Consider the following 18,683-nt stretch of genomic DNA (forward strand, 5'->3'; position numbering starts at 1 on the left):
TCAGTTAATAGATGTTAAAGGACTCAGACTATGGTCCTGACATGGTTAGTGCTATATAAATGTTAGCTCCATCCACTCCCCAGAGAAAGTATTCTGCAGCCAATAAGAATGATCGTCGCCGGGCGCGGTGGTTCACGCCTGTAATCCCAGCACTTTGGGAGGCTGAGGTGGGTGGAATACCTGAGGTCAGGAGTTCGAGACCAGCCTCAACATGGAGAAACCCCGTCTCTACTAAAAGTACAAAATTAGCCGGGCGTAGTGGTGCATGCCTGTAATCTCAGCTACTCGGGAGGCTGAGGGAGGAGAAGTGTTTGAACCCGGGAGGCGGAGGTTGCGGTGAGCCGAGATCGCGCCATTGCACTCCATTGGGCAACAAGAGCAAAACTCCGTCTCAAAAAAAAAAATAAATAAATAAAAGAATGATCGCCATGCACAGCCCAGAGCAGTGGGAGGGCACGTTCACCATAGAGCAAAGCAATAACTATAAAAAACAAAGATGGAGACCGGCAGTCCAGTGGGCTTGTGTCTTTAGAGCTTAGTTTACTGCTGACCGATTCATTGCCTTGGGAGAGTTGCTTCACTGCCCTGAGCCTGGTACATACCATCCAAACTGTTACTTACCATTTATTATTATTATTATTATTCACTGTTTTTGTGTCATCAAGGATTGAAAATGCATCTCAGAAAAATGGAAAGAGTGGTTCTGAGAGGGAGAATTGGGTGAATTTTCTTTCTTGATGAAAATTTCTTTCAGCTAGGTGCAGCAGCTCATACCTGTAATCCCAGCACTTTGGGAAGCTGAGGTGGGAGAATTGCTTGAGCCCAGCAGTTGGAGACAAGCCTGGGCAATGGTCTCCAACTCCTGGGCTCAAGCTCTCTTATAGCAAGACCCCATTTCCACAAACAAATTTTTTTTTAATTAGCTGGGCATGGTGGCATGTGCCTGTAGTCCCAGCTACTTGGGAGGCTGAGGCAAGAGGATTGCTTGAGCCCAGGAGGTTGAGGCTGCAGTGACCTATAATTGCTCCTCTGCACTCCAGCCTGGGAGAGAGAGTGAGACTTTGTCTAAAAGAAAAAAAAAAATCTGCTTCATAAGACTCTTGTTCTCCCAATGTGTCTAAGTTGGAGCGAAATTGCCCTTGTCTCCTGTGAACTCCGTGGGATGGGTGCAGTCAGGACCCCGGCTTATCTCTGAGTCACTCTGCCCTTCCCAGCCCAGGCCCAGGCAGGGACACATGGGAACCTCTACGTCTGGGATGCGTCCTGTGCAAGCTTAGAACTACAATGGGCTTGGCAGCCGAGTCACAGCACCCTGCCTTTTTGGCAGCAGGGGGAACTATTGGGAATCTAGGGACCAGTTGGCTGTGGATGCCTGAATGGAGCCCTGAGGTTTGGGGCCTCTGATGCACTTGGCAACTAACTTATTCTCTCTCTCCTCTCTTCATGCCTTGCCACCCAGGGGGACAGGGGAGACCCAGGGCCTGATGGAGAACATGGCGAGAAAGGCCAGGAAGGGCTGATGGGTGAGGACGGGCCCCCCGGCCCCCCTGGCGTCACTGGTGTCCGGGTGAGTGTGCAGGCCCCTTGCAGCGCCTGGGGCTCCGGGGTACCCTGAACTCTCATGCCTGTGCAGGCAGCTGGGCGGGAGGTCTTTTGCCACTGAAGGATCTTCTGCTGTGGTCCTTTCTCCACCTAGCAGTTTGCTAGAGAACCAATCTGCTTAATGCTCCATGGCTCTGGAGAACAACATCGGTTACTCATCCTCCCGGCTGCCCTGCCCTGTGCAAACCTGGCCCCTGCAGACCTCATCTCATCCATCCCCCATATCCAGACACACTAAACTTTTTTCAGTTCCCTTGGACAAGCTGTGGCCCTTACCCCTGGGCCTTTGCACATGCTCTGTCTAGGACACTCTCCCTTCCTCACTCCCCTGTCACCTTCTTAAGTCCTAGTTGGCCTTCAGGTATCGCCGTAGACATCACCTGCTCCAAAAAGCCATCCCTGCCCCCAGGCTGGGCCATGAGCCCTCAGGGACATGCATAACCTTCAGTGTATGTCTTGGCTCCATGAAGACCAAGACCTTTTCTGGCCTTCATTTACGTCTTTAACAGTGCCTTGGCCAGGTGCGGTGGTTCATGCCTGTAATTTGGGTGGCCGAGGCGGGCGGATCACTTGAGGTCAGGAGTTGGAGACCAGCCTGGCCAACATGGTGAAACCCCGTCTCTACTAAAAATGTAAAAATTAGGCAGGCATGGTGGCGCACGCCTATAGTCTCTGTTACTCAGCAGGCTGAGGCAGGAGAATCACTTGAACCTGGGAGGCGGGGGTTGCAATGAGCCGACATTGTGCCACTGCACTCCAGCCTGGGCAACAGAACGAGACTCTGTCACAAAAACAAAAAACAAACAAAGAAATTAAAAAAAAAAAAAAAGTACCTGACACATAAGAGGTGACGAAAATCTGTTTGTTGATTGAGAAGACAGCGGAGCTCTGCTCTTCCACCCTAACAGAAATGTACTTAGTCAGTCCACAGACCCTCACGAGCATCTTCCCTGGGCCAGGTCCCCTGAGATTGAAGAGGTAAATCAGAAAGCATCCCTGACTTTGAGGGACATAGAAGCTGGTAGGGAGGGGAGCAGAATTCTCCTGTTTCAACATGTATAGACAAGTTGCCCAATGCTTTCTCGAAGGTTCCCTCTTTGATACCGATAGCAACCCCTGAGGACTGGGAAAATCGGAGAGGTAAAGGCCCAGGCTCACACAGTGGGAAATGACAAAGCTGGAATTTGAACTTAGGCCTGCATGACTCTACGCATACTGCCCCTGTGCTCTGGCAGAGTTGGAATCCAGGGCTTGGCTGTGGGGCTGTGAGGATGAGCCGGAAGCAGGTGGAAAGTTGATTTTTGAGTGTCGCAAATACTGGACTGATGACTCGGAACTTGACTTGGTAGTGGGGGGCAGTGGTAGTCTTGTCCAGTTGAGCAGGGTTTGTGTGACCCAGGAGTGCTGGGTCGGTTCAGTTGAACTCCTTGGGACCCGTGGATTAGGTGGCCTTGCAGGCAAAATGCCCAAATGCAGAGGCCTGCTGGCATCTACCTTGAGCCAACCAGGTGGTGAGAACTCACGCCTCTGCTGCCATCCCAGTCTCCCTGGGGTGTCATTTTCACTCTTCATCCCTCAAGCGGAGAGATCGACGCTGTTACCTAGGCAAAGCAGCCCAGTTTGATTCAGGCCTGCTCTTGACACTGTTTTTCCCCCCTGAAGTGTTTACATGACTAACCTAGGACAGATCCAAGTTAGCCTGCAACAAACTATGGTTGTGGGAAAATATTTGTTTCCTAAAAATAGCACTGAAGTGCCAATCCCCCTAAACAGCTGCAATAGAATGAACTCACCAAACTAGAGAAGAATACGAGGGCGCTGAGTCAGCCAGGAGGCTTCCCCGGGGCTTGACTCAGCGGCGGGGAAGTGGGCCAAGGGGAATTTAGCAGGAGGGGCCCGGGCCAGGATTCTGCATTAGGAACTTGGTCTGCGACCTTTCACCCGCCCCCTGCCCTCTCTGGTTTTGCCCTTGGAGGATTTGGAAGGAATGTGTGCTAAGATAACTTTGAGCTCCAGAGTTCCAGGGACCCTTTTTTAGTGATTGTTGAGTATCATGGCTGTGGAATGGGCAGGAACACATGGCAGAAATAGCCTTGGAACCAGAGTCCTGAGGTTGAACTTGAGTTTCTGGCTCAAGTAACCCATTCTCTGTGTGACTTTGGGCAAATCACTGCCCCTCTCTAAGCCTTGGTTTTCTTATCTATAAAGAATAAATAAAACTTAGGGTAGGAAAGCACTTTATAAAATGCACCAGAAATATAAAAGATTGTCTTTATAAATTTAGAGGAGAAAGTGACTAGAGGCTGGTGGTGGCTGGTGGTGATGGTGAGTGGATGGTGTGGGGGGGGCAGCAGCAATGGTAGTGGTGGTAATGATGATAATGATGATGATGATGGTGGTAGTACTGATGATGGTGTTGGTGGTGGCGATGATGATGAAGATGATGGGGGTGTTGATGGTGGTAGTGGTAGTAGTGGTGACTGTGATGAGGTGGTGATGGTAGTGCTGGTGCTGGTGGGGTGATAGTGGGGGTGAGAGTGGAGTGGAGGTGAGGGTGATGATGGTGGTGGTTGGTAGTGGTGATGATGATGGCAGGGATGGTGGTGTTGGTGGTGGTGATGGTGATGATAGTGGTGATGATGATGATGGGGCAGTGATGATGGTGGTGGTGGTGGTGATGGTGATGATAGTGGTGATGATAATGATGATGATGGGGCAGTGATGATGGTGGTGGTGTTGGTGGTGATAATGGTAGTGGTGGTACTAATGATAGTGATAGTGGTGATGATGATGGGTAGTAGTGATGGTGGTAATGATGGTGGGGGAGTGATGATGGTGGTCATGGCAGTGGTGGAGGTGGGAGTGATGATGATGATGATGTGGTGGTATGGTGTGGGTAGTGGTGATGATGATGGTGATGATGATGGTAGTAGTGGTGTGGTGGTGGTAGCTGTGTTAATGTCAATATTTTTCCATCACTCCCATTTCTCATATGCCGGGATTGGAAAGAGAGTCACTTGGGCTAGACGAAGTGTGTGCCAAGTGATAAGGCAGTGAGGGGCCTTACTTGAGTCTCTTTGGCATCAGGATAAATACCTCCCACTCTGTGGCCTGGAAACAGTTGAGTATTTAAAAATAGAATTTTATGAGCCATCGGGGCCTTTCCAGAAATGCATCTATATGGATGGGGCCCAGCAGAAATCTTCATTCCAGGCCCACAGCCTCACCCACTGTATGTATGCTCTCGGCTGGAGAGGGCACATCCCAGCAAGTGGCGCCCTGTCCCAGGGGAGACGCAGCCAGCCTCCCGTCTCCCTGCCCCTGTACCGGATGCTTCAGCACTGACTCATCTCGCCTTCTGCAAGGGATCAGTCAGCCATTGCCGCCACCTCAGTGCACTGGAAAATGCCACCAATCACTGTGACATGGCTTCCCCGTTGCCTGACCAAGACCAGCCTGGAAGGAGAAGTGCCCCAGAAGTGGAGGAGCTGCATGTCACTTCTGACCTGGCTGGGAGGCCCACAGAGGGCTTCCTCTCACTGAGCTTCAGTTCCTTTAGCTCCAAAACAGGATAAATAATCCCTTCCTCCAAACACTGGTGAGAATTGAACAAACATTTATGTAGAATGAGAACACAACACATGGCCCGTGGTGAGGGTTGTAGGGATTGTTGGTGTTTTATCATCGGAGGAGCTGGAGACTTTGAGATTGCCTAGTGCAGTCTGATAGAAATGAAATACAAGCCGTATACAAGCCACTCCTTTTAAATTTTTCTAGTAGCCACCTTTAAAAAAAGCAAAAAAGAAACAGGTAACTTTAATTTTAAGGGCCAGTGCGGTGGCTCATGCTGGTAGTCCCAGCACTTTAGGCAGCCGAGGTGGGAGGATTGTTTGAGCCTAAAAGTGCAAGACCAGCCTGGGCAACATAGTGAGAACTTGTCTCTATAAAAATTAAATTAAATTAAATTAAAAAGTTAGCTGGGCACGGTGGTGCATGCCTGTAGTCTCGGCTACTCGGGAGGCTGAGGTGGGAGGATCACTTGAGTCCCAGAGGTTGAGGCTGCAGTGAGCTGAGATCGAGCCACTGTGTTCCAGCCTGGGCAATGGAGAGAGACCTTGTCTCAAATTTTAAAGAGGAATTAATTTTAATAATATAGTTTATTTAGCCCAATATATCCAAATATTATCATTTCAAAATATAATCAATATAAAAATCATTAATAAGATATTTAGCACTGTTTTTGTAGTTAAGTCTTTGCAATCCAGTGTATAGTATATATTCATAGCATATCTCAATTCAGATGTGAATTTTCATTGGAAATACCTGATCTGTGTTTAGATTTTCATTGTATATAAAATTTCATTGGAAATCCTTGATCTGTGTTTAGATTTCATAAAATTTACAGTTGACAATGTGGGTTCATATACCCAAGTTACTCCAAACAAGTTTTGTAGCAACATAATTGGGTTTGTCAACTTTTAATTTTTTTTTTTCTTTTGAGACACAGTCTCACTCTGTCGCCCAGGCTGGAGTGCAGTGGTGCTCACTGCAATCTCCGCCTCCCGGGTTCAAGAAATTCTCATGACTCGGCACTCCCAGGTAGCTGGATTACAGGCGTGCACTACCACACCTGGCTAATTTTTGTATTTTTAGTAGAGACAGCGTTTCGCCATGTTGGCCAGGCTGATCTTGACTCCTGGCCTCAAGTGATCCACCCACCTCAGCCTCCCAAAGTGCTGGGATTACAGGCGTGAGCCACCGTGCCCAGCCTTAAATTTAATTTTAAATTAATTAAAGTTAAATAATATTAAGAATTCAGTTCCTCAGTCATAGTAGCCACATTTCAAGTGTTCAGTAGCTGTATGTGGCTGGAGGCCACGGGGCTAGTCCCATACTAGAGGTGGGGAAACTAAGGTTCAGAGAAAGAGCAGGATTCGTCCAGGGGTACATGTGGACTCAGGCACCGGGTTGCAGGCAGTCTGTGCTGAGGTCCTTCCCGGGCCACTGTTCCTGCCTTTCTGAGGACCGCAGGGTGGTCTGACTGGTGCATCTCTTTGGGATAGCGTCATCTTTTCTGGCATCATAACTGATGCTGCGTTAGTCTTTAGAGCAGACATTTCTCCCTTGTGCTGAATCAAAGCCAGCCGCCCCATAATTTTCATGCGCTGGCCACCCTAGAGAACATGACTGGCCCTGCCCCCAGAACAGCTGCAGAAATCTGCAGACAGGAACCAAGTCCTCTGGGTTGGTCCAGATGTTTCCTTGTTCCTCTAGGACCTCCTCTTCCTGTTCCTCTTCTATCACAATTAGTCAGTGCCTCTTCTTAAAGTACAATACCTCTTCCCAAATGGGACATCACCTCCTTCATTCTACATCTGGTGCCTCTGTTAATGCAACCAGAGGGATTACATCAAAGCAGCTCCTTAGTGCTTACCAAGAGCATAGACATTCTTTCTAGATCCTTTGAGGCTTGCAGTCAAGAAGTCCTTTCCAGGCCAGAAATGCTGCCTGCCCCACTCCCTCCATCCTGACCTAGCATGGCCCAGGATTGATTCTCTCTCTTCTCTTTCTCTCTGTGTCTGTCTCTTACTGTCACATTCACACTTGCACACACTCACCCTTGCTGTGCAGTTTCTCTGACAACTGTGGACACAAAGCTGGATTTGCCCTCCCAGGGCAGGGCAGGGCGGGGCAGGTCAGGCCGGAGCATCTCTTTGGGAAGCCCTGTGGGGCAGGGGCAGAGTGGTCTGTCTGAGGGAATGGCCTGGGGACTCCAAGGAAAGTGGGAGAAGGTAGCTGACCTTTCCAGCACAATTCCCTACTGTGAGGAGGCTCCTCCAGCCCAGTCCCTGAGAGAGGAGGGGCCTGTTCGAGGGACATGCCCACAGGAATTGCTCACAAGTGACACACAACACCTCAGAGATAGGGAAGAACCTATAAATCCTCTCCTGCCACCTCATGTCATCAATGGGGACCATGAGCCAGGGGGTGGTAAGAGCCCTGGGCATGGAGCCAGACACAGCTGGGATTGATTCAGGGCCTGCAAGGCGCAGCTGGGACCCTGGGCAAAAGTCACTGTATCTTTGGGAACTTGGCTGCCTCAACTGGAAGCGGGTCTCATTGGGGCCTAATGTTCAAGGTCGTTGGGAGGGTGGAACAGCACTTGGCGCTGGAGAGAGCTCAGTGCAGAGAGTTGCTCCCTGTAGGACACCTCTGGATGCCTAACAGTAACCATGACAACAGCAAAGCCAGCAATTGCAGAAGCCGCACCCGGCATCCACCCCTGCACCCAGGCCTCACTGTCAGCACGTTCTTACATCGCCAGGTCGAATCCCTAAGTTCTGTGACACTGTCCCCACTTCACAGCAGAGGATGCTGAGCCTGGGAAATTAGGTCAGGCTCAAGGTCACATGGGTACTGAGTGGCAGAATCAGTTTCGAACCGGGCTGTCTGCCTCCAGAGCCGATAGTCTGACCGCCTTGCAGATCTGCCTCAATTTCCTCTCTTCTCTTATCTTTCTCTTTCTCTTTCCCTCCTCTCTCTTCAGGGTCCTGAAGGAAAATCAGGGAAGCAAGGCGAGAAGGGCCGCACTGGAGCCAAGGTAGGTGCCCCCTTCTGCCTTGATGGGGCCCGCGTCCCTCCTCCACATCCCTTCCCCACATCCCTCCCCTCCCTGGCTCCTTGATCCTGCTGGGGCCTGGTGACAGCTTGTCTTTCCTCCTGTTGCAGGGCGCCAAGGGCTACCAAGGACATCTGGGTGAGATGGGCGTCCCTGGAGACCCTGGACCCCCTGGCACTCCAGGCCCTAAAGGGTCCCGGGGCAGCCTGGGACCAACGGTGAGGACTCTCTGGCTGGGGTGGGGGAGTCAGATATGGAATAGAGGGAACCAAGGGCAGGAAAGGAGACACCAGGCTTCTCTGTGCTGGTATCACCCACCCCAGCTATTAGCTGAACACCTGGTGCTCATTGTCCCAGCCACCTCTCTGAATCATGAGCTTTGGTAACCTGCAGAAAGCTGCAGCCCTGCCTCTGGAACAGTATACACCACACAGAATATTTCCTGCAATTTGAAGGCCTGTGTGGGTCCCCTGAAGCCCTCTATGGACCCAAATTAATAAGCCTTGTTATTAGCATCGGGGGAGAAAGGACCAGATTCTTAGAACTGTTTTTATCAAACAAGGAGATTTCCCACTGGAAATAGATTCAGGAGGAACGGAGCGATGCTGCTGCAGGTCCCTGGATGACTCTCAGGCTGTCCCAGCATTGCTGGGCTGCCCTGAAGGAAGGGGCCCAGAGGGCTTTGATACCTCCAGGAGATGAAGACCCCAGGGGGAAGCCAGGGAAGGAGGCTGAAGAGGGTGACACAGCAGCTCCGAGCTGGTTGTGTGTAAGGTTACGCAACCAGGCTGGTTTGTGGTATTTGCCAGTTTCTGCGGTGTAAATGCTCCCTCCATGGCTGGTTTCAAGCCACTGACATGACGTCACTGAATGCAGAGTGGGGAGGAGTTACCCAGCAGCCCTCCCTTAGGCAGTATTTCCACCAACACGCACAGATGCAATAGACCAAAATAACCTCATGAGTGTAGGTAGGAGGAAAATGTAGTAAAATGGTTAGGAGGAGATGAGTTTTGAATATCCTCTTTGTTTTTAATAAAATTAATTTAACTGCAAGTCCATAAAATTGAATGGTTAATAACGATTCTGTTTCACTGGCTTGTAAAAGTCCTGAAAATTTAGCAGTCAGCTGTCTTGAACCCCTGGAGCCAGGAGAAGGAGGGCTGGGGCGGGGGTGGGGATCTCCAGGGAGAAGGGATAATGTCACTGGCTTTCTGCCTTGTTCACACACCTTGGTTATGGGCAGCATGGATGTGCCAGGCTGCTGGGCGGAGTGGGGCTGGAGCCTGCGGGGAGACTGCCGTGTCCCTGCGGTGAGAGCCACACTCCATACCAACGAGGGTCTCCTCCTCTTGTAGGGTGCTCCGGGACGCATGGGGGCCCAAGGAGAACCAGGACTGGCTGGTTATGATGTAAGCAGATATCACCTCACCCCACCCCCTGACTCTGTCCTGCAGGCCTGGACACACAGGCCCATGCCAGCCTCTGCCCCACCACCTCCCAGCTGAAGGCTGACCCCTGGGACACTGAAGATGTGGGGTCTCACCTGCTCCAGGGAGCCCTGGGCCCAGAGCCGTGGTTGGGGTGGAGGATCATGGATGGGACAGGTGTGGTTGGGGCCGCCAGAGCAAAATGTGCCGCCCCAAGCCTTCCTGGGTATTTCCTGCCCGGGGTGGGCACTCCGTATGCCTTGTCTGCTGTCTGGGGAAGGGACCATTTTTGCATCCAGGTTGGTACCTTCTTAGACATGGCTGAGCCAAACCCATGTTACACATCCGGAGAAACCAGGGCTCAGAGGTGTATGGTGCCTACTCAGAAGGGGAAACCGGGGCTCAGAGGGGTATGGTGCCTACTCAGAAGGGGAAACCGGGGCTCAGAGGGGTATGGTGCCTACTCAGAAGGGGAAACCAGGGCTCAGAGGGGTATGGTGCCTACTCAGAAGGGGAAACCGGGGCTCAGAGGGGTATGGTGCCTACTCAGAAGGGGAAACCGGGGCTCAGAGGGGTATGGTGCTTACTCAGAAGGGGAAACCAGGGCTCAGAGGGGTATGGTGCCTACTCAGAAGGGGAAACCGGGGCTCAGGAGGGTAAAGAGCATGCACAAGGCCTGACCACTTCAGTTTGGAGGTGGGATCCTAGCCCTGGTCCTCCTGGCTCTAGATCCAGTGTCTGGAAGAAATACAGTAGGGAGGAGAGGAGAGGGAGAGGAAAAGAGGCGAGACAAGACCTGGAGGGGTATTGCGAGGAGCCCACAGTGGGTGTCCGCACCTGCAGGCCTAGCCGAAGCCTGGGAAGGTCTGTTGAGGCAAGCATTTTGCCCCTGTCCCTGGTCCTGGCTTGGAGGACAAAGCTGGTTCTCCCGAGATACCCTTCCAGGTCTATTCCAGGGTGGGGCCCCCGACCATCCAAGCTGGAACACCCCTTTGGGGTGTGCCTGGGATCAGCATGGCACGTCTGGAAGGCCAGGGCCCAGACAGGCACAGACTTACTCACAGCCACACAGCCAGCTGGGGCAGAGCTGGGACCCAGTTTTGCAGCCCAGTGTCCCCATCTTGGAGTCCACGTCCTTTGTCCTTCCTGAGTCCTCATTCTCACTTCCCTCCTTCTTGTTTGCCTGCAGGGACACAAAGGCATTGTGGGACCCCTCGGACCTCCTGGACCAAAAGGCGAAAAGGTAGGTGTTTGCTCTGGGGGAAGCAGCTGCACCCTGGTGTCTGAGGCTGAGGTCAGCTTTCAGGGCCAGCAGGAGAAAGCCCCTGGGGTACCCATGGCTGGAGAAGCCTGTGGGGGCTCACTCCCTGCAGCAGCCGAGGCTGGTGTCACTGCCACTGTGCCCAGCCTGCAGGAGCCATCAGATCCACTTTCAGCACTATGTGCTGGGTATCATCTTTGTACCCAGCGCTGGAACGAAAACACGCAATCCCCGCCCTTACGGGGCTTATAGTCAAGAAGCAGAAATGGACATCAATCTTGTAATGACTAAAACTGCGACTCCATCATCTGTGTGGACATGGGAATTGAAGCCTTGCCCGTGAATAAGGTCACCCAGTGAGAGGGGAGAGGATACTGAGCAGGAGAGGCTTAGGACAGAGTGAGGAACCCCAGTGGTTAGTGGTCAAGGAAGGAGCCACCAAGGCAGAGGGGAAAGCATGTTCATTCCCCACACCTTGGCTCAAGATTCAGTAGAGGACAGGAATTGCTGGAAGGAGCCTCGCTGATCCTGGCCGCCCCCCATGCCGGTGGGGATGTGGAGGGCCAGGAGCGTCAGAAGGTCCAAGGTGTTGGTGCAGTGTCACATCCAAGGCAATCCCGAGCTGGCCCCAGAACCCACGTGTCTAAGTCCTACCTTTGTCGCCTGAGTCCCTCCTGTCTTTCCTCCTCCTCCCCTCCCCTGCTGGCTCAGCTGGAATGCTTCGCTTGCCCCCTGCCTCCCCAGCACGCCTTTCTTTTGCTGAGTCAGCTCCCCACTAACTAAATCCTGCTGTTGGTGACTCACGCTGGCCCGGCGTGCTGCCCAGCCGACCCCTTCCTCCTGCTGGAGGAGGACAGCTCAGCCATCGTAGAGGGCCACCCGCCCCAGCCGATTCCACAGGAAGCCACAGAAGGTGCCACTCAGTACCCCGGGTCCCTCCTGGGCCCTCGCAGCCTGCCAGGGCTGGCACGGAAGGGGTTAACACAGACTCTGAAACAAGGAGGCCCTGGTGTGCCCCAAGGCCTCTGCTCCGGAGCATCTGCAGGTCTAGAAGCAGTCTCTGTGGCTGCCGAGAATAGGACCCTAACACCAAATCTGCCCTAAGGCTGCAGGGGCCTTGCAGGGGTGTCCAGGATTCCCTGAGCCTTGAGTGCCTCATCAGGTGGTGGGGTCCTTGGGAATGAGAGGCCAAGGTGGAGGGCATCACATGTACATCAGCCAGATGCCTTTTCTCACTTAGAAGGCATTATTAGATTCGTTCATTCCTCCAGCTCTCCAACAGGTGTTTATGGAGGATTTAGTGTGTTCCAGGCCCTGAGCTAGAGGATAGAAATGATGCCCTTAGAGGTCTCAAAAATAGGGCGAGTCCCATGAATGAACAGCCACCCCGCAAGCTGGACGGTGCTGGGGAGGAAAGACCAGGTTCCTGGGGTGACCCACTGAGCACATGCCCACGTGCAGAGTTCTTTCCCTGCCATTCCTCCTGTAATCCTCACCACAGCCCCAGTGCAGAGGTACCATTGTTCTACAAGACAGGCGGGGAAACTGAGTCCCCATGAGGCTCAGAGACTAGCCCAGGATCTGTAGTAAGAGGGTGGCAGGGCCAGGATTTAGACTCCATCTGTCTGATGCCAGACCCTGCTTCCCTAACCAAAAGCAGACCCAAGATAAGGAAGCCATATGCTGTTTAACTTGAACCGCCCACCCCCGCTCACCGTGGGGGTGAGCTCACTACAAAGCTGGTGGCCAGAGAGAGGGGATGAGACTCTGGGACTTGGACAGGGCAGGGAAGTATCCTACCAGATTTCTGGTGCTAGAAAATGATACACCTGATGCTAAATGACGAGTTAATGGGTGCAGCACACCAACGTGGCACATGTATATGTACGTAACAAACCTGCACATTGTGCACATGTACCCTAAAACTTATAATAATAATAAAATTTAAAAAAAAAATGCATCCCCAGACTACACTCACGTTGCGGGGGATCAGTATAGCTGGCTTTGGGCCCAGATTGCCCCCTGATTCCTGAGTGGCCTTGGCTAAGACCTTCCTTCCTCTCAGTTTCCCATCTTTAAGTGTGGACAATAGTCCCAGCGGCATAGGTTACTGTGCAGATCGGATGAAACAAACCTCACAGAGTGCCTGGCACATGGAACACACTAGGTAGACACAGGCAGGCCCCCTCCCCAAAGCCCTCAAGTCCAGCTGCCTCTGTCCACAGTGGGACTTGAGCACTGGATCCAAGAACCATAGAGAGTGGGCAGGGTCAAGAAGGAATCCCCGCTCCCTGGGCCACCCCTCTGGGTACAGCTGGTTCTAGACCTCAGGCCAAGTTCCTGCCAGCCTTCAGCCTCCACCCACCAGAACCACGGAGGCCCCAGGCTGGTGGCTGATCACCACCAGCCGTTAGAACTGACTCCGACCAGGGATGTGTCCCAGCCCCAGGGATGCTTTGCCTTTGTCCAGCCTCTTCCAGCCCCCTTTCAATCCCTATGAACAAAGGGGCTCAGGGGTGCCTGGCTTGAGCCCTGTGCCCAGGGGAGTGACACCAGTTTTCTGGGGCTGGAGTCTTCTGAGCCCTGAGATTCTGCCATTTGCTGTTCCGCTTACACCTTCCTTGTAGTTGAAAGGTGGCGTCTACACCTGTCCTGTGGGTGGACCAGGGCCTGTTGTGGGCATGGCATAAGGACCTCACCTCTAAACTCTGTTCCGCCCCCAACCCCCATCTCTGGCCATGTCTATATGACACTGCTGCTATTTTTACCGGCTACGGCAATTTTAACGCCATCTGCTGAGCTCCTGCCACGTGGGCAGCAGCCTGCTGAGTGCTTCCTGTGCCTTTCCTCACCGAGTCCTCTGAACAGCACCGGGAGGTGCTCCAGTCCCGCTCTGCACATAGGAACCTGTCTTATGGACACAGCCCCCATGCTGACCGGCTGCCAAGTGCCACCTAGGGCTACCATGGAGGGTAGGAGGTTCATCCTAAAGCTAGTTCCTCCCAGCAAGGATCGGAGACAGGGACTCTCAGATTGAGGGTGAAGAACTCTGAGCAGGTCCCATCATCTCTCCGAGCCTCATCTGTGAATTGGGATAATAATCACATCTGCTTCACAGTGCTGCGCTGCGGATGTCATGAGTCTGCCTGTGTCTGGCCCAGAGCAGTGCCCATGCGTGCCAGCTGCTGGAGTTGGTGTTACTCCTTGCCGGGCGTCGCGCATCATTCCACGGAGTCCTCACCACTCCTTGATGGGCATCACACGCTGTCCCCTTCATCCCACCCCACTCCGCTCTGTTCTCCTATTCCCCAGCTGAGGAGAGAGCTCAAAGACAGGCAGGGAAGTGTTGCAGGGCCACACGGCTGGTCCTTTGCAAGCCGGGATGTGAACCCAGCTGTCTGAGCTCCCTGACTTCCTGCAGGATCCTACAGCTCAAGGGCGTCTGGAGGGCACAAAGCACTGTTCTATGTTCCACAATCCTCGTTCCACACTAGCCTGAGTCTGGCTCAGACCCACCTACCCTTCCCTCTCTAGTTTGTGTCCCCATCTGTAACCCAAGCAGGCTAGACTTCATCTCTGACGAAGCGCTTTCTGTCTGGAATTCCCCACATTCCCCAGGAGCAGGCGGTTTGCCCTAAAGCTGGTTCTGTGTCCACAGGGGGAGCAGGGCGAGGACGGCAAGGCCGAGGGGCCCCCTGGGCCACCTGGAGATCGGGTAAGCCCCCTCCCTGCCCTGGACCACGTGGAGTCCTAGGTGGAATCTGAGCCTCCTGCTGCATGGTGAGGGGTGGGCCGATCAGGGGCCAGGTCCCTGAGAGCTCCGCAGAGGTCGTAGCCAACAGGGCCCAGGGCTGGGATCCTTGGCACCTGGTGGCCCAAATTTTGCTGTTGTCTGTCATTCAGGGCCCTGTGGGTGATCGAGGAGACCGTGGGGAACCAGGGGACCCTGGGTACCCTGTAAGTATCAGAGCTCCTACCTGCTGGCAGGATCAGGCATGTCAGGGAGAGGGGGGATGACACATGTCTAGAAAGAACAAGAACTTCCCAGGCTTCTGTGCTGCCTCCCAGCCCTCTGCAGGATGGGCCCCCCTCACCTGTCTCTCTTTGGCTTCCAGGGACAGGAGGGTGTGCAAGGCCTCCGTGGAAAGCCAGGCCAGCAGGGCCAACCCGTGAGTGGTGCTTCGTGTCCCATCCTTGCCTCCCACCCTGAGTGGGGTGGAGCAGTGGGAATTAAAGAACTGGGCCCTTTAAAGCTTAAAGGGAACCTCCCTGTAGGAGGGTCTGGGGCAGCCATTTCTGTTTCTCTTGCCCTGACCCTGGGGATGCCCCCAGAACCTGCACCCCCAAACCCCTCCCCACCCCTCCCCCTCCAGGCGGAGACTGGCCACCCTCCCCGGGAGAGAATCCTGGGGCTGCCTTGCGTCATCTCACCTTGGTTTGCAGGGGCATCCGGGACCCCGGGGGCGGCCGGGACCCAAAGGATCGAAGGGCGCAGAGGTAAGACGGCCGGAGATTCAGCAGGGGGACTGAGTCCCAGGAAGGGGGAAGCCTGACCCACAGTCACACAGCAAATCAAACGCAGGCTGCAGAGGCTGCGAGGCAGGGTGGGGAGGGGCGGCCCACCAGGAGCCCGGCAGGCTGCTTCTGGCCATGACCCCATCTCCCTTCAAATAGCCTGAGTGAGGAGGGACAATCAGCCCCATTTCACTGGGGCTCCAAGAGGGGAGCCAACTGCTTGAGGCCAACCAGAGTGACCTGAACCCAGGGCACACCACACTGTAGAGAGAAAACTGGGAGAAGTCAATTGAGGGGGTCTGGAGGAAGAGGAGGCAGAGCCAGGGTGCTTGAGCAGGAGCCACTTTCTGCCTCTGCCCCAGGGCCCCTGCCTTCCCCCAGCCCCCAGGCTGGGCCAGTGCTCTCTTAATGCTCTTTCCCTCCCCCGGGTGCACCCCCATCACCTGCCTGCCTCAGTGATACCTAGTTTCTAAAAGATCCGGTGGAACTGTGGCCTCTGGCTCCTCCCAGGAAATTGTCAATGCCAGTGAGGGGACACCAGGGCCCAGAGCGGGCTCAGCGACAGCCCCGGGAGGTTCCAAGGCCAGCTCTGGCCCCAGACTTCCAGGCCAGAGTGCTTGGGCACATCTGTGGCATCAGATGTTCAACCAGGGGCCCACAATCCTCTCAGTCCCTCCTTCCAGAGCCCCTGGGGTCCCACACCTCTACCAGGCAGCCTCCATCATGTGGCCCTTGATTTTTCAGGGACCAAAGGGAAAGCAAGGCAAGGCGGGGGCCCCAGGCCGGAGGGGGGTCCAGGTGAGTGACTACAGCTGCTGTTTCCAGCCAGCCTCCCTACCCGCTCCCCACACCCGCCCTCCCCCCACTCCCCACACCAAATGCCCTCACCAGCTTTTTATGTACCCCCCAGGGCCTGCAGGGGCTGCCAGGGCCCCGGGGCGTGGTGGGGAGACAGGGCCTCGAGGGCATCCCTGGACCAGATGGGCTTCCTGGCAGGGACGGGCAAGCGGGACAGCAGGTGAGCGGGGATTGGCGTTAACAGATGGTGGCTCCATTTGGGACCAGGTGTGCGGGAACTTCCCCAGGCCATGGGCCAGAGAAGCCCATTTGGAAACTTGGATGGGCAGAACCAACACATCCAGAAGTTTCCCTGGGGTGGGCAACCATCTCATCCCCTGGCACCTGGGAGTGTGGACCTTCTGACTGTCTCTCCTGGATGCCAGCACCCAGAAGGACCTTCCTTTCCTCCCCTGCCTGGTGGACAGGGTTCCTATCCCGCCCCTTCCTCACCCAGAATCCCGCCCTTCCCCACTCACAATCCTCAGCTCCTCCTGTCCTCCTGGTCCAGCCACATCACACACAGGCTATCTGACCTCCATCCTGGAGTATGACCCCTTCCTCCAGCTACACCCAGCGTTCACCCAGGCATTGAGCCATCTGCTTCCTTGGCTATTTCGTGAAACACAAGAGACCTTCCTCTGCCTGCTTTCTTAACAGGGGGAGCAGGGAGACGATGGGGACCCTGGCCCCATGGGCCCTGCTGGGAAGAGAGGAAATCCAGGTGTGGCTGGCTTACCTGGAGCACAGGGACCCCCAGGATTCAAGGTCAGATACCTCTTAATGCACTTACCCACCCTCTGCCCTTTCTGCCTTGATGCAGACTCTAGTGGTTCCGACCCTTTGGGCACCCATGTCCCAGGGCCTGTGTGAAAATGGAGTCCACATTGTTGACCTTTCTCGGTCACCAATGCTCGGGGGTCCTGCCCCAAGCTTGAACCAGAATGATAGTTCATCTGGGGAGCTATAAATACCGCCCCTATCAGGCCCTTGAAACCTTCAACTGGTTTTTGAGTTGTCCATGGGCGCCCTCTCGTGGACATTTATGGAACAACAGATGTTGCTTGCAGCCGCGATCCCTAAAGCATCCTTAGAAAGCTTCCCAGTGCAGCGTGGGAGGAGGGGGCCGCCATGAATCCGTCAGAGCCAAGGGCTGGATACTGAAGGGGAGATGTAGATGAGTGACTCAGATGTGGTTCTTGCCCTCCCTGAGCTCGAGGTTTAATTGGGGAAAGGTTGGAACCCTCTGAGACACAGGAGGCAGAGGGAGCAATGGCCTTGACCCACGGAAGATTTGAATGAGAATAGAAGGGGAAAAGGTGGCCACGCAGTGGCTCACACCTGTAATCCCAGCATTTTGGAGGCTGAGGCGGGCGGCTCACTTGAGGTCAGGAGTTCGAGACCAGCCCGGCCAACATGGGGAAACCCTGTCTCTACTAAAAATACAAAAATTAGCCGGGCATGGTGGCAGGCGCCTGTAGTCCCAGCCACTCGGGAGGCCGAGGCAGCAGAATCGCTTGAACTGGGGAGGCGGAGGTTGCAGTGAGTTCAGATTGCACCACTGCACTCCAGCCTGGGTGGCAGAGCGAGACTCTGTCTAAAAAAATAAAAATAAATAAATAAATGGTTAGGAGGCATTCTAGGGGTGTGAGCTGAGGTTTGGAAGAGGGAACTGCATGCTGTTGGGGAAAAGCAATAAGGAGGAGAGGAATTGCGGGAGAGGAGAGGGGAAGGCAGGGCCCGGAATGTGAGAGGAAGGACAGAGACCTTCCTCTTTGGGAGGTGAAAGTTTTGTCACCCCTACCCCACCAGGCCTCCATTTGTTGCCCCAGCATTCTGCAATCTCGGGTACCCTGTGGAATCACTGTTCTGGCTCTCCTAGGTCCCCTCCGCCTCCTCCTGCCTGAGAACCCCTTCCCACTTTGACTGGTAATTTTTTGTGTGTTTCTTTAAGGGTGAGAGTGGGTTACCCGGACAGCTGGGTCCCCCTGGCAAGCGAGGAACAGAGGGCAGAACGGGGCTCCCTGGAAACCAGGGGGAGCCTGGGTCCAAAGGCCAGCCGGTGAGTGAGCCCCAAAGAATACACATGCCCACACACTCACACATGCACACACTCACATACACCTACAGGTACAAACACATGCACACTCATACACACACACAAACACACTGACCCAGAAGCCACCTCCTTGCTCTGTGACAAGGGATAAAATCTGGGTACCAGATACCATTCTGCCACCCCTCAACCAGGTGGTGGGGGAGGCTGAGGAAAGAGACCTGAGTGGTCCTTTCAGAATGAGGAGAGGGTGATCACAACCAGAAGGTGGGCGCTCCTGACTCCCAGTCCAGTGCTCATTCTGTGCCTCACTGCCTTCATCCCCCTGTCCCAGAGGCTACATTCAACTCACCCCTGCCTGGAAAA

General features: G+C 54.2%; 1 protein-coding gene across 7 annotated transcripts in view; it reads left to right on the top strand.

The window, feature by feature from the left end:
- COL27A1 (collagen type XXVII alpha 1 chain) overlaps positions 1 to 18,683 on the top strand; it is a 157,603-nt gene that overhangs the window by 119,054 nt on the left and 19,866 nt on the right. For 6 of the 7 annotated variants that reach the window (XM_032164950.2, XM_058445493.1, XM_058445495.1 and 3 more), the window contains 13 exons: positions 1,460 to 1,567; positions 8,150 to 8,203; positions 8,332 to 8,439; positions 9,577 to 9,630; positions 10,838 to 10,891; positions 14,568 to 14,624; positions 14,813 to 14,866; positions 15,025 to 15,078; positions 15,353 to 15,406; positions 16,169 to 16,222; positions 16,335 to 16,442; positions 16,922 to 17,029; positions 18,216 to 18,323. In XM_032164950.2, the coding sequence (XP_032020841.1) occupies positions 1,460 to 1,567; positions 8,150 to 8,203; positions 8,332 to 8,439; positions 9,577 to 9,630; positions 10,838 to 10,891; positions 14,568 to 14,624; positions 14,813 to 14,866; positions 15,025 to 15,078; positions 15,353 to 15,406; positions 16,169 to 16,222; positions 16,335 to 16,442; positions 16,922 to 17,029; positions 18,216 to 18,323 (975 nt within the window). The remainder of the gene's footprint in view (positions 1 to 1,459; positions 1,568 to 8,149; positions 8,204 to 8,331; positions 8,440 to 9,576; positions 9,631 to 10,837; positions 10,892 to 14,567; positions 14,625 to 14,812; positions 14,867 to 15,024; positions 15,079 to 15,352; positions 15,407 to 16,168; positions 16,223 to 16,334; positions 16,443 to 16,921; positions 17,030 to 18,215; positions 18,324 to 18,683) is intronic. The other variant, XM_058445497.1, reaches the window with a different exon arrangement.

The sequence above is a fragment of the Hylobates moloch genome, unplaced genomic scaffold (genome assembly GCF_009828535.3).
Source record: "Hylobates moloch isolate HMO894 unplaced genomic scaffold, HMol_V3 SCAFFOLD_10, whole genome shotgun sequence".
In the NCBI taxonomy this organism is placed as follows: domain Eukaryota; kingdom Metazoa; phylum Chordata; class Mammalia; order Primates; family Hylobatidae; genus Hylobates; species Hylobates moloch.